Source organism: Berghia stephanieae, chromosome 4, assembly GCF_034508935.2.
Source record: "Berghia stephanieae isolate SIO BIC M18660-M18661 chromosome 4, UCSD_Bste_1.3, whole genome shotgun sequence".
Taxonomy (NCBI): Eukaryota; Metazoa; Mollusca; class Gastropoda; order Nudibranchia; family Aeolidiidae; genus Berghia; species Berghia stephanieae.
In genome coordinates this window covers 88,347,836-88,360,335 of record NC_088363.1, presented here as the reverse complement: position 1 = coordinate 88,360,335, position 12,500 = coordinate 88,347,836, and the positions used below count along the sequence as shown (strand labels likewise).

The 12,500-nt window shown below is 37.0% G+C and overlaps 2 protein-coding genes across 2 annotated transcripts in view; one reads left to right on the top strand and one right to left on the bottom strand.

Annotated features, from left to right (window-relative positions):
* Positions 1–4,933, bottom strand: part of LOC144971506 (putative cysteine--tRNA ligase, mitochondrial) — a 29,947-nt gene extending 25,014 nt beyond the window's left edge. The window contains exon 1 of the mRNA XM_078912478.1: positions 4,203–4,933. Coding sequence (XP_078768604.1) covers positions 4,203–4,408 — 206 coding nt within the window. The 5' untranslated portion in view covers positions 4,409–4,933. The remainder of the gene's footprint in view (positions 1–4,202) is intronic.
* A 37-nt stretch (positions 4,934–4,970) lies between these two features.
* LOC144971508 (uncharacterized) overlaps positions 4,971–12,500 on the top strand; it is a 16,336-nt gene continuing 8,806 nt past the window's right edge. Inside the window, exon 1 of the mRNA XM_078912480.1 lies at positions 4,971–5,104. Coding sequence (XP_078768606.1) covers positions 5,058–5,104 — 47 coding nt within the window. The 5' untranslated portion in view covers positions 4,971–5,057. The remainder of the gene's footprint in view (positions 5,105–12,500) is intronic.

Below are 12,500 nucleotides of genomic sequence, written 5' to 3'. Positions count from 1 at the left end.
TGAAGATGCATTTGTTTTCTATCAAAAAACATTCGGTACAAGACAATCCTTGATGAATTTCAAAAGTTGTGTTTGAAATTATATCGTAAATTTTTTCATGATTCATTCCTCGTGAAATCGGGGAGGCTTACGTCTGTTTACAAGGTGCCGTCGCAAAAAAAAACAAAAACAAAGTTTTAAAAAAAGTTTATTGAGAAAAAAAAAACGGAATAAAGTGTCCCTAGATAGGTATGCAATTTGGTGCATAAGTGCAGTAAAAATTGGTGCGCAAAATTTTGGTGCATAAGTGCAGTAAAAATTGGTGCGCAAAATTAGTTCGTAGCGGATGCGAGACTCTGGGTGTGTGTGTCTCTCTCTCTCTTTTTTTTTTTTGGGAGTGCCTACGTACACGACGGGGCATCTAGCCTCAGGATCTACGTACACGTTAAACTGGTTTACCGTTGCAACACGAGCAATAGATGGTCCTCGCTGTATGTGTGTGTTTGTGTGTGTTATTTTTTTAAAATCAAAACAAGTGTAGGAACGTATTTATTGTTGTGTTCAATGTGTTCCAGTTTGTTGGTGTTTGGCTATTAAGTTGTTGTGAATTGTTCTCATGCTGGGTAACCTTGCGTGTCATGGTGAGTTCCATTCACTGTTGTGTGTTGTTTCTTCCTGTGAGTTTGTGACCTCACAAGGGGTATAATAATGGGGTTGTCTTCATTTTCCAAGCTCTTTTTACTACGAAACGGATAATGGATATTTGATTAAAATTAGTCACGTGTTGACTGATTCTTTTACCGGACGAACATTCCCAGACTAATTGCGTGGCTACCCACTTCGGTGGCGACTACCCACTCATGTGGAGATACATACCTTGTGCATATTATTTATTTATTTTATCTTTCATTGTGAATGAGATGTAAAAATCTATTCACGACACAATTTTAACCATTAATGGCGAGATTCCATCTTACACTCCCCAAACTCCAGTCTTAATGTTATCATTAAAAGACAAGCTTAGCGATTTATAGATTAATTGAAGCCCGAGTTGAAAGATACTCTTACTGCTCTATTTGTGGAAACGATTTATTCTGCATAAGCAATCTGGAGGAAAAAAATCAGTGTCACTGTAAGAGATTAAAATTTCACGAAGTACGCACCATGAAGCACCTCTGTAACTTTAACACTCCTTTGATCTACGTCATCAGGCAACCCGTTGTTTCTTTCATCTTTTCCCATTCCCCCTTACCATCCCTTTATTCCCCCCCCCCCCCCAGCCCATCTCTCTCTCTCTCTTGTCATAGTGTTATCCCTTCCCCTTCCCATCCTCATTGTAAAATAAAAACGTTTTGCTGTTTGCAAATACATGTATGATTGATTTTTTGTCTCTCACTAGGCTAGGATTAAAAACCAAGACATCGGGTAATGGGTGTCTAATGCCAAAGTATAGATTCTCTCTTTGGCCAATTTAGTCATGCATGTGGCAGCCCAACTATTTATGTTCTGCCTATAACACACAATAAGTGGGATTGTGGGGGTGGGGACGAAAGAAATCAAGGTCATAAATTACTGTGCACAACAGCTGTATCGGGAATTGGTTTCTGAGGGTCTTGCAAATACCAAGTCTTTTATGGAAAGTTTTTTTTCGAACTCCAAGACGCCCGGTTTGTTTTGCTATCTTGGCACAAACGAAACAGAGAAGTCTTGATTTGTGACCTAGTTGTCTCATTTTGTGACTTGGATGTAAGGTTTTGTGACCTAGATGTATCCTTTTGTGTGTGCAAGCCATGCGGGTAAGTACAGCAATAGCTTGCCAGTTGAGGAAAAAAAAGGAAGAAGCAGCGTATCCGCATTTGAAAAAAAAAAACCCTGAAAAAAAAACAAAAACATCTTAACCTTTTAAAGGCGAATATCAATCTTACTTGGGCCAAAAATAAAATCTTACCGTTTTCATCAAAAGACAAAAAACAAAATACGATTTAAAAACTTGAGTTTTTATATAGGGCAATATCCACCCTATGTGCTCAAAGCGCTTTTTATCAATATTCTTACTTCTCTTATGGTGGAAACGGTTTTTTTTTCTGCGTTAAAAAATAATATAAATGGAGACTATTATTTGAAAACAAAAAAAATCAGTGTCACTGGCAAAGGGTTAATTGCAGTACTCCTGCATCCTGTGAGACTCCTACGGCACTTGCTAATCATAAAAAAGGATATAGCAATCAACAATACTAAGTTGAAAAAAAAAAGGAGAAAAAAAAAAAAGGAGGGGGGGGGGGGAGCAAACCCAGTAGCAATGCAACCTTTTAGCGGCGAAATTCGATCTTTTACCTAACACCAAATCTTCTTTCATCAAAAGACAAGTAACGGCAAAACGATTATAGACAATTGAAGTCCGAGTTGCGATAGTCTGACTGCTCTCTTGGTGGAAACGCTGTATTCTCCGTTAACAATAATAAGGACAAAAGCAAATTATTATCTAAAAGCAAAAAATTAGCTTCGCTGTTAAGGGGTAAAGAACACCTGCGAGCATCCTTGACATGCTCTACGTAACCAATGTCACCAAGCGACACGTCTCTTTTCGTCTTCATGCAACCAGCGCCCCCCCCCCCCTCTCACGGTGGTGGTGGTGGTGGTGGAAAAAAGGCCCTTTTCCTTTCATTCAATCAACTTGACTGCTGTTGTGGACCCTAGTCCTCTATAAAAGTACAAGAAATAATACTCACTTTTTTTCTGCTCCAACGAAAATATCTACCCCCCACCAGTCTAATTATTTGTAGCAGACGACAAATTTCTCAAAATGGTCACGTGACACTGTAAAAACCACACAGGAAGTCCATGAAAGCTTATTTACGGCATTTCCTTTAAACCGTGTAAACAACAAAATTTCGTTTTCATTCGACTCAACAGGTCAGATTGGCCGGTATTTTTTAACGAACTAAAGTTCTGAAAAATCAAAATGTTTCTTAGAAAGTTGAAAGATGCTAGTTTTTGAAACAGAGGTAAGTTTGTTTTTTTTAAATTTCTCTTTTACGTGAATGCATGCTCAAGGCGAATTGGACATTCAGTGGAGGTTGGTAAGCCAAAGGCGAGGCTCTCTAAACCTAATTTCATTCATTATTATTTATGAACCGGGAGACCTTCCATAAGCTACTACATCCCAAGTATTCTTGTTCTAGTAGGGGGTTTGGGAGGGGGGAAACTTTTTTTTTAAGTCTCCCCCCTCCTAGGCACTTTGATAACTCCAGTTCAGTGGCCGCCGATAGGCTCACTGTAAGGTGAAACTCGTTTTTTGGAACTTTATTTTTGGCCCTTTAATGTTTTGGTCACCATGGCGTTATTTGTGAACCTATGTGACTAATGTTGGTATCATTTTAAAGGGCACAAAACAAGCTTTCTAACGGTATATTTTATTCTTAATTCCTGATTGTATTTCTCAGAAAGCTATTGAAATAAAAATTTATCAAATTTTGACTTATAAGAACTTTTTAAATTATTGATACATTTTAATTATACTTCATACATCGATAGACAATCAATTGAAGAACATCTCTGCCAAATTTCATCAAAATTGATACACTCGCTCATTATTTTATTTTTTCCGCCATCAACCCCCCTTTTTTTTTTACAAAAACCTCATATTTTTTTCCATTTTCATTTATCCTTAATTTTGTCCATACTTTTCATACATGAAAATGATTTATATGAAAATAAAGCTTATTTTCTGACCTTTAAAATGATACCTAACACTTGCCATTTATTTTTTAATTGAAACAAAATTACTGAAAACAATAAGTGGGCCATGTTGACTGCAAAACTCAAAATTGCCCGATAGCCGCGAGATGCTGGTTTTGAGGCAGCAGTGAGATCACAGATTCTCTCTGTAAAATTGACAAAAAAATGTCAACAGAAAAATATAAATAACTCTGGAACCGTAAGTCGTAGAGAAACAAATAAGGTATCAAATTTTATGTTTTTTCAAGTCCCATCCCCCTGACTGGGTCAAATTAAGATATTTTGAGTTTGAAAATTTTATCAAAGTGCCTACCCCTCCCAAACCCCCAACACTAGAACTTCTAGAAGGGGGTTTGGGAGGGGGGAGACTTTAAAAAAAAAAGTTTCCCCCCTCCCAAACCCCAGTACTACTATCTAGAACAAGAATACTTGGGATATAGTTCGAAGGTCTCCCTATGGCTGAACCAAACCACTCAGAAACCTACCAGTTCAGTATTTTCTCGCACTGTAGGATGAGTGGAACTTTCTCTTTGACCAGAGGATTGTAGATTACTATCCCCGTGTCATGGCCTTCTGGTTTCTTCCAACTTTGATTAGAAACTTGACATAAACTTAGTTTTCTTAATTTATGTTGATATGCAGCACTGGCCTGCAGAATTTTCCGCCAGATAGGAGAGACGTGTCTCCTCATTTTAGCATTGTAAAAATGGAGATGTATTACTCTCTAAACCATCCACCATGCAATAAGGTCATCAAGACGTATTAATACATTAGTAGAACTAAATTTGAAAATAACGTATCTCTATCCTATCGACTATCGGTAATGTCAAACGAAAATTCAGAATCAGACAAACGACAAGACGACAAGAAAGTCAAGAAAGGCAGAATGAAAGTAAAAGTAAAAGTTAAAAGAGCGTGAGTCTTTACATATTATGTAGTTAACGTGTCGTTTGGTCCAGTAAACACGGACAAAATAATCTTACATACAATATTTCGCTGAGATAGTAAATCCTGAATAATTGATGGTGAAAAGATATTTAGTGTCGTTAATATAATCATGTATTGGAGTTTCATTAAATAAAACTTGGTTGGTCTCGAAAAAAAAATGTTATATATATGTTGTTCAGCGTTATAGACAATTCGCGAATAAATGGATTTATCTCCCTTCCTTTCATTGTTTGTTTATTCATTGCGGGACGTGTAGATAGACGCAAATGTGACGTATGGAAACATAGAAATTATGTCCATTACCAAACACATCTTTAGGGATTAAAGGGGGTGAACATTTTTTGCTGTTTTTTTTTCATTTCGCTGTTGTCGTAACAGTAACACGAAGAAAGATGTCAAGTTTTCCGATAAAATTACCTTTCGACAAACACAACAAAAAGTAAGTGAATGAATTCCGTTCTTCTTTTACTTCCTTACTTAGTCTCCTAAGGCTTAGTCTTAGACTTAAATTTTAATTGTTAAACTCATCATTCGGCATCTAATCTAAATTTGGCAGGTCTTCCGAAGAGTCACACCACTTTTCTCAAGAACATAGATTTCATTAATAGTCATAGTCATAGAGTTGTAAGTTGTAGTCTAGAATTAAATTAGGTTAGAGAATCAGACTACTGAGACTGAGATTACTGATTACTTATATTTTATTTAGTAATAATCCTACCAGAATCTGTGGCATAGGCTACTATAACTATTACTAAACAATTCCATGACTAAGCAGACCAGAATTAGTAGTAGAGTGTGAAGTTACTACTACTGTCGATCTCCTACTTTTAAATATGTTTAGAGTTAGAGGTACCCTGTCTAAAAAAGAAAAACAAAACATTAGTAACCTGATACTTGATAATCCTGGATGAATTTCAAAAGTTGCATTTGAAATTATTTTGTTGCTTTTCCACCCATGAATTTTCATTATTCTGATCCAAATAGTGTCAAAACAACACAATGTATAATTTATATTTTTTATTTTTCGTTCCAAAATAGCTCAAAGGAATTTAATAAAATATCATGCATGTGTGTTATTACCTTCACCTTTTCATAACATACATCATAATGAATCATAATGCATGATGCACTGATTGGTTGACCTCATTTTGAAAACGAAGTGGCAATTCGGACCCGAGTCTGAATTGCTTCTCGTGGCAATTCGGACTCTTGCCACAATGCGCCTGCGCAATCACAGGAAGTGTCGGAAGTGGACGATGGGTCGAAAGTGAAGCGTGGTAGGGTGGGGGGGGAAGGTGCTTGTTCTCAGTTGTAAGTTGTCAGTCAGTAGGAGGGCGAGTGAGCGAGCAAGTCACGTTTTAGAACTCCCGAAGATGACTAACCTTCAAAAGCAGTGATCTATTATTCCCCTTTGTCTTACTTTTTCTTGGGTACTTTTTAATTGTAATTCTAGAACTTTTTACTATCCAATTTCTCCCTTTTTACTGGCGCTGATATGACCTAAATGTGTTGCAAGCGACTTTAAAAAACAAAAACAATCCTAAATATTCGTGGTCTTTGGGAGATTACAATTGTAGTCGCTATTGTTAACTTTAACAATCAATTTGCCCTCGCATAGATAAAAGAGTGTCTTTGTGTTGGAAGATTTATTTGATTTGCCATGAGCAAGTTGCAAAAGATACATGCATGACATATCTACATTATATATTTTGCCATTTGCGGCGCGAAAAAGTGGGGGGAAAGGAAAATAATATGACTTTGGGCTTTGAGCGTTTTATTTAAAAGGCAGTATGGGTCGGGCTTTGACAAAAGGCAGTATCTTAATTCTTTTTAAATTAAAAAATGCTGTTTTATTTCTAAATATAAAAATAGAGGCGATTCTTGGCGGCAAACCATACAATAGAGCCCCGCCACTGGGGTAGGTGCAGAGTACCGTCTAATACTAATATTATAAGATAATACTGGACTAGGTGCCTATTAATAAAATAAGCACTGTTTGAATACGGAGAGAAAATTAATGATCAACTGGTAATGGGATTGGGGAGTAACCAGCGACTTCTCAAGTAGACGATGGTGGTAACCATTAACATCTCCACAACCACAAACGACCGACTGGGTGGGGATCCTGACCTCCCATAGCGGGCAGGGAGGTACATACTGTGTCTTCTATCCCTTTATATCTATTTTCCAACATGCTCTCTGTCTTTGTCTCGGAATGAGATTACTTGGTTTTGTCCTGGCACTGGCCGGAATCCTGGCTGGGAGGGAAACAGTCAAATGCATAGATATTGTTTTGGGAGATGATATTTTTTTCCTTGTAAATCATCTCTCTGTTATGTATTATTATTTATATTTTGAATGTATAATGTAAGCATTTGAGTGTGTTCCTCTTTGTTGGATTTTGAGCTTGTGTCTGGATGAGACTTGTAGTTAGGTGATTTCAAACTAAGTACATTGGTGGTATGCTCTTGGAATCTACATCTGATCCCTATTTGTTCTCAGTTCCCCTTTGTCTTACTTTTTCTTGGGTGCTTTAATTGTAATTATAGAACTTTTTACTATCCCATTTTGTTCCTTTTTACTGGCGCTGATATAACCTAAATGTGTTGCAAGCGCCGTAAAACCCTTAAAAACAAAAAAAAACAACAAAAACAAACAACCGAGGCGCTGGGCGCAGGGGAGAACATGGTGATACGAGATCAAAGAGAAAAAGCCGCCGGCTCTTAGGTTGTGGAAATGGTTGTTGGGGAGGGGGGGGGGGAGTGTGTGTGTGTGTGTGATTATTCTGTTTTTAATGACTTAGAGATACTCATGAGTGTGTGTGCGTGTGTGTGTGTCTTTACGAAGACCGAATTGTCGCAGGAGGCACTTCACACTCGGGGTCCGAATTGCCACGGGAAGCAATTCAGATTCGAGTCCGAATTGCCACAGGAAGCAATTCAGACTCGGGTCCGAATAGCCTTTTCCTTTTGAAAAAGGTCAGAGCGAGTCTAATTACTAATTGTCTGTTGCCACTTGTAATTAAATATAAAGCTGGATAGTTCAGCTCTCGATTTATGTTACAATAATGGAAGTGTCAATTGCCAAGGAGTAAGTCCTTGGTAGTTGACGTTTCATCATTTATCAAGGAGTCAAATTGGAACTCTTCGTGTAAATGCGGTGATTTCAGTCAAGCCTTGATTTGTGCATACACAAATCTTAAATCTTGTCACTGTCTTCCAATCATTTGTTTGTTGTCAACCCTTGTGGAAAGGTTTCAGTCTCGTCGGCATTTATTTTAAATAAGTCTTTTTACGAATTCCAAGATGAGTTACAACCATATGAAAACAAAAATTACTGTTGTTTTCGGATCCAAACATCAGGTTCAGCGGAAAAACAAACAGGAGAACATAGTGGCAAATCCCTGTCAAGTATAAATAATAATGCCTGACAGACTAAAAGTAAGAAAAAGGAAGATTTCCTATGTTTTAAAGGAAAATATACTGCACATTGTCATAATAAGGGACAATCCACATAAAAGATTTGTTCAACAACATCAGTCCATGGTGGTTAATAGTAAATAGTTGACAATTTACAAACTGGCATGATCCTTGACCATGGGTGAAAGTTCGTCGGAAAAATCGAGCATGGCCGGATTTTTATTTTTGAAAAAGAGGTCTCGCCGGTTTTTTTTTTTGTCTGGCCGGAATTCGAAAATGAAAAAAACCGGCATTTATATAATTAACCGCACTTCTGTTTTTTCCTCTTATTGGTAGTTGCAGGATTTTTTTTTCTGAGCACCTGCCTTTGCAGGATTAATATCATTGAGTAACTTTCACCCATGTCCTTGACAAAAAGAGGAAACATGAGAGAGATGGACAGGGAAGAGAAAATGAGTAAATGAAAGAGAGACGGAGATATAGGAGAAAATGAGAGAGAGAGAATGAGAGTACTATTATTAATAATGATAGAGAGGAGAAGTAATGAGAGTATTAATATTAATGACCTCACTCTGTGGCAATAACATTACTTCGCAACACCAATATTTCTCCGTGGCAGTTAATAATACATGCGTAGTTGACAAACTGACAAGGTTCTTGGCAATTGACGCTTCCTATAATAATCTGTTGGGAACTGTACATTTTAATGGCCCTTATTAATAAAAACATGATTATATCCAAATACGATGGCTAAAATTTATCCAGAAAATCAGCAGTAATTAAGGTACCTTGCCAATGTCTCATTTTACTTGGTAACCTCTGTTCACCTCGTCTCCTGTTTAACTAAATAAGAGAATGGCTGTTTTGAATGAGTGTCACATTGTATTATGATTATAATATCAATTGATAAATAAACAAAGCTACTTAATGCTATAGAAATGACAAATCAACAGAGCAAAAGTAGTTAAGTGGAGAAGTGGAAACTGAAATTCTGACTGTATCTGTCTGATTTCACTAAAATAAAGATAGTAACTGCAAAGAGCTTTTCACAACTTTGGTAGCAATCTAATCTCGATTCACAGTGTATCTGTAGCTTAACAAGCTTCAAATAAACAACAACGACATAAGGACACTATGTTTGCCTACTATTGAGCGCTTTACTTTGTTTTTAGGATGCCAAAAATCAAAGGCTTAATCTAGAAGTGCCTAAATGAGCCAATAAATAAGATGGAGAGAAAAATAATGTGGTAGTAGCTAAGTGGTGGATCCACGGAAAAATGACGATCATTTTCTTCAGTCATATTTAGACCTCTGCTGTGCTCAGTTGCATGAATTTTGGTGATACTTCTGTTTTTATTACATCAGCCAGACTGGCGCCAAATGTTAAAATTGACACAAGAACATTGGGGGTCTTCCTTGAGTTGTTGGTCAAAAGGAAAGGAGGGGGGAATTGGGTTATATATATATATATATATATATATATATATATATATATATATATATATATATATATATATATATATATATATATATATATATATCCCTCTCTCTCTCTCTCTCTCTCTCTGCCATATCGATATTTCTCTCTCAACCGCCCTTCTATCTCAATGTTATTGTAGAAGTCATCTGGTTATAAAAGATAATACATTACAATGACCAAGGTTGATAAATTTAGTTTACCCTTTTTACCTTAGTTATATAGTCTACGTTTACTCATTTATTAAAGGTTCACAGGTCTTTAATTATAAGCTGCATATCTACCAGGTTGCAGTACCGATGATAATGTAGCATGCTTCGTAAAGTAAAAACAAATACATTTCTGACCTTTTGGTCAGAAGTTAATCATAATCCCTTGATGTGTGTGGTATAAGTAATATTGTAGGCCTTTAGAATTATTTTGAGAACAGGACAATTCTTTAAATGTTTACAAAAAATAAGTTACGGCATACCTCTAATGATAATGACTATACATTAGTAGTTGTAGTTTTATATTACGCAATATTATTCCATGGTTTTTTAAAAAAATTGGTTTGAGTTAGACGATAGAATGATACACTTTCCTTCTTTTTGATGAATTGCCTTTATTATCACTGAATGGCTTTCCCTATGCTGACTTGTACTCAGCAAATTATCTTTACTGTGCAGACGAGGCTATATGATATGTTTCTTTATTATAATGGGTGATGTCACAACCCAACTCCTTTATGGAGATATTCACAAAATTCAAACACAGGCAAAGGTCACAGAGCCCGTGAAAGACTGGATTAACTATGACATTTAGAATATAGTCCAATATTCACTAAACATGCTCAAAATGCTTTACAGGGGGCCCCTCGCCAACAGCAACATTGAACATGTAGGGCAAGACGTGACGTGTATTAGGCCATAATATTACAATTTTTCAGACAGAGACAACGCTGTTAATGGCCAGGTACTCATTTTACACCTGAATACGATGAAAGAATGTGAGAAAATAGTCTTTTCCAAGGCTTCAGTTATGTGCTGCTCAGAGTGGTTCTCGAACCTTGGACCGTTCGGTCCCGAAGATGAGAGTAATATCACTAGACCACATAACCATCAGGCATCATCAGGCGTCAGTTTCAGCGCATTGCCGCAAAGTGAGCTATCTAGGACTAGATGATTTGTTCAAGTCCATAAATCGCGATGTGGAATCAAACTCCATACATTACTGCTGTGTCGCATTGCTTCCAACATCAATATATACTTTCATCCCCAGTTTAGATGACAGAAACGTGGTATGATCTATTCACAAAATGTTGAAAAGGAATCTAAAAAAGATCTTTTAGTAAGGAAAAGAAAAGAGAAGAAGAAAAAAACTTTTGTCAAAATTATGCTGATTTGATACATTTTAAGACCACAATGTGATATTTATCTATCAATGGAATTAAAATGAGTGTCCTAAACTTAAAAGAATCAACTTGCGCTCGTTGTAGTAGTAGTAGTAGTAGTAGTAGTAGTAGTAGTAGTAGTAGTAGTAGTAGTAGTAGTAGTAGTAGTAGTAGTAGTAGTTATTGTTGTTGTTCTAGCAGTTGTTGTTGTTGTTGTTCTAGCAGTTGTTGTTGTTGTTCTAGCTGTTGTTGTGATGATGATGGTGATGATGCATTCATATTGCGCATCTACCTTTCAATGGACAAAGATCTTTGGGTGCATTACAATAATAATATTCTCTACGTTACATACATTCATACAAGTTTGCAAATATTGATTAATTACTAGACAACAAAAAAATAACCATAAAAGGTATAATTTCAATAGGATGAAGATGCCCCACGAAGGTGGAACTGCAGATAGATAATTTAAAAGACTTCCAAATTCGCGACCCATAACCTTGGAAAATGTGCTCTCTAAACTCGATAATTCTGCCTAGTAGATCGGTAAGATTATATTCTATTCGTGTATATACCTTTATTAGTGGAATGCATTTGTCGCTGATTATGTCCCTTAGCTGTGTCCACAAAGTGAAATACAATTAAAATTAAGGACAACTTAGACTTACACAACATTTGTAAGGACTTACCCACACCGGAGTCTGACTCTGACGACCCGGCACTGCTGTCCTCTGCCGTCTTCCGGATAAAGACGACGGACACGGACAAAATACTAAGAATAAAGAGAAGAGCCGCTCGCCCTACTACCCATACCAAGCACCCGACGTCCTCTGCGGTTTTGTTTTTTTTTAAATATTTTTATTAGTAGTATTTTGTCCGTGCCCGACGTCTTTCTCCGGAGGACGGTAGTGCCGGGTCGTCGGAGTCAGTATCCGGTGTGGGTTAGCCCTAAGGCTTGGTGGATTCTAAGAGTGAACGAAAATCACAAATCACACCGACTCCTGCGCGAACGCCTAGTCATCGTAAAGTTATAGCCTGACACTGACCAAAAAATGACGTCAAAAATGCCAGTCTTTTGCCACAATAGAAAACAAATGATATAATGAAACAATGATATAACTTCTTTCCTTGAGCTCTACTAATGACAACTCACTAGACGCTACACAAACCTAAAAAATGACGTCAAACTGCCAGTCCTAGAGAGTTCTTGTGTCAGGCTGTATGTTAACGATGGCTACGGCGAAAGCCAAAACAATTAGATGCCTTCCGTGTGTTTTCGTCCTTGTCATTATTATTTTGTCACCAATCAGGGAAATGAATTAGGGAGCAAGTGCATTCACTCCACACATACTATACGCAATCGGGGCCGCATGGATATGTGTGCAGGATAACCTTCATAGTTCTATTTACCGGTCCAGTCATTTTATATAGAAAGGAGTCTTTAAAAACCTTGAGATCCATCGGTCAATTAACTTGAGCTTTTATATAACGCAACATCCTCTAAACGTGCTCAAAGCACTTTACAAGGGTCCCTGACCAACAGCAATACTTAACATGTTGAACGAGA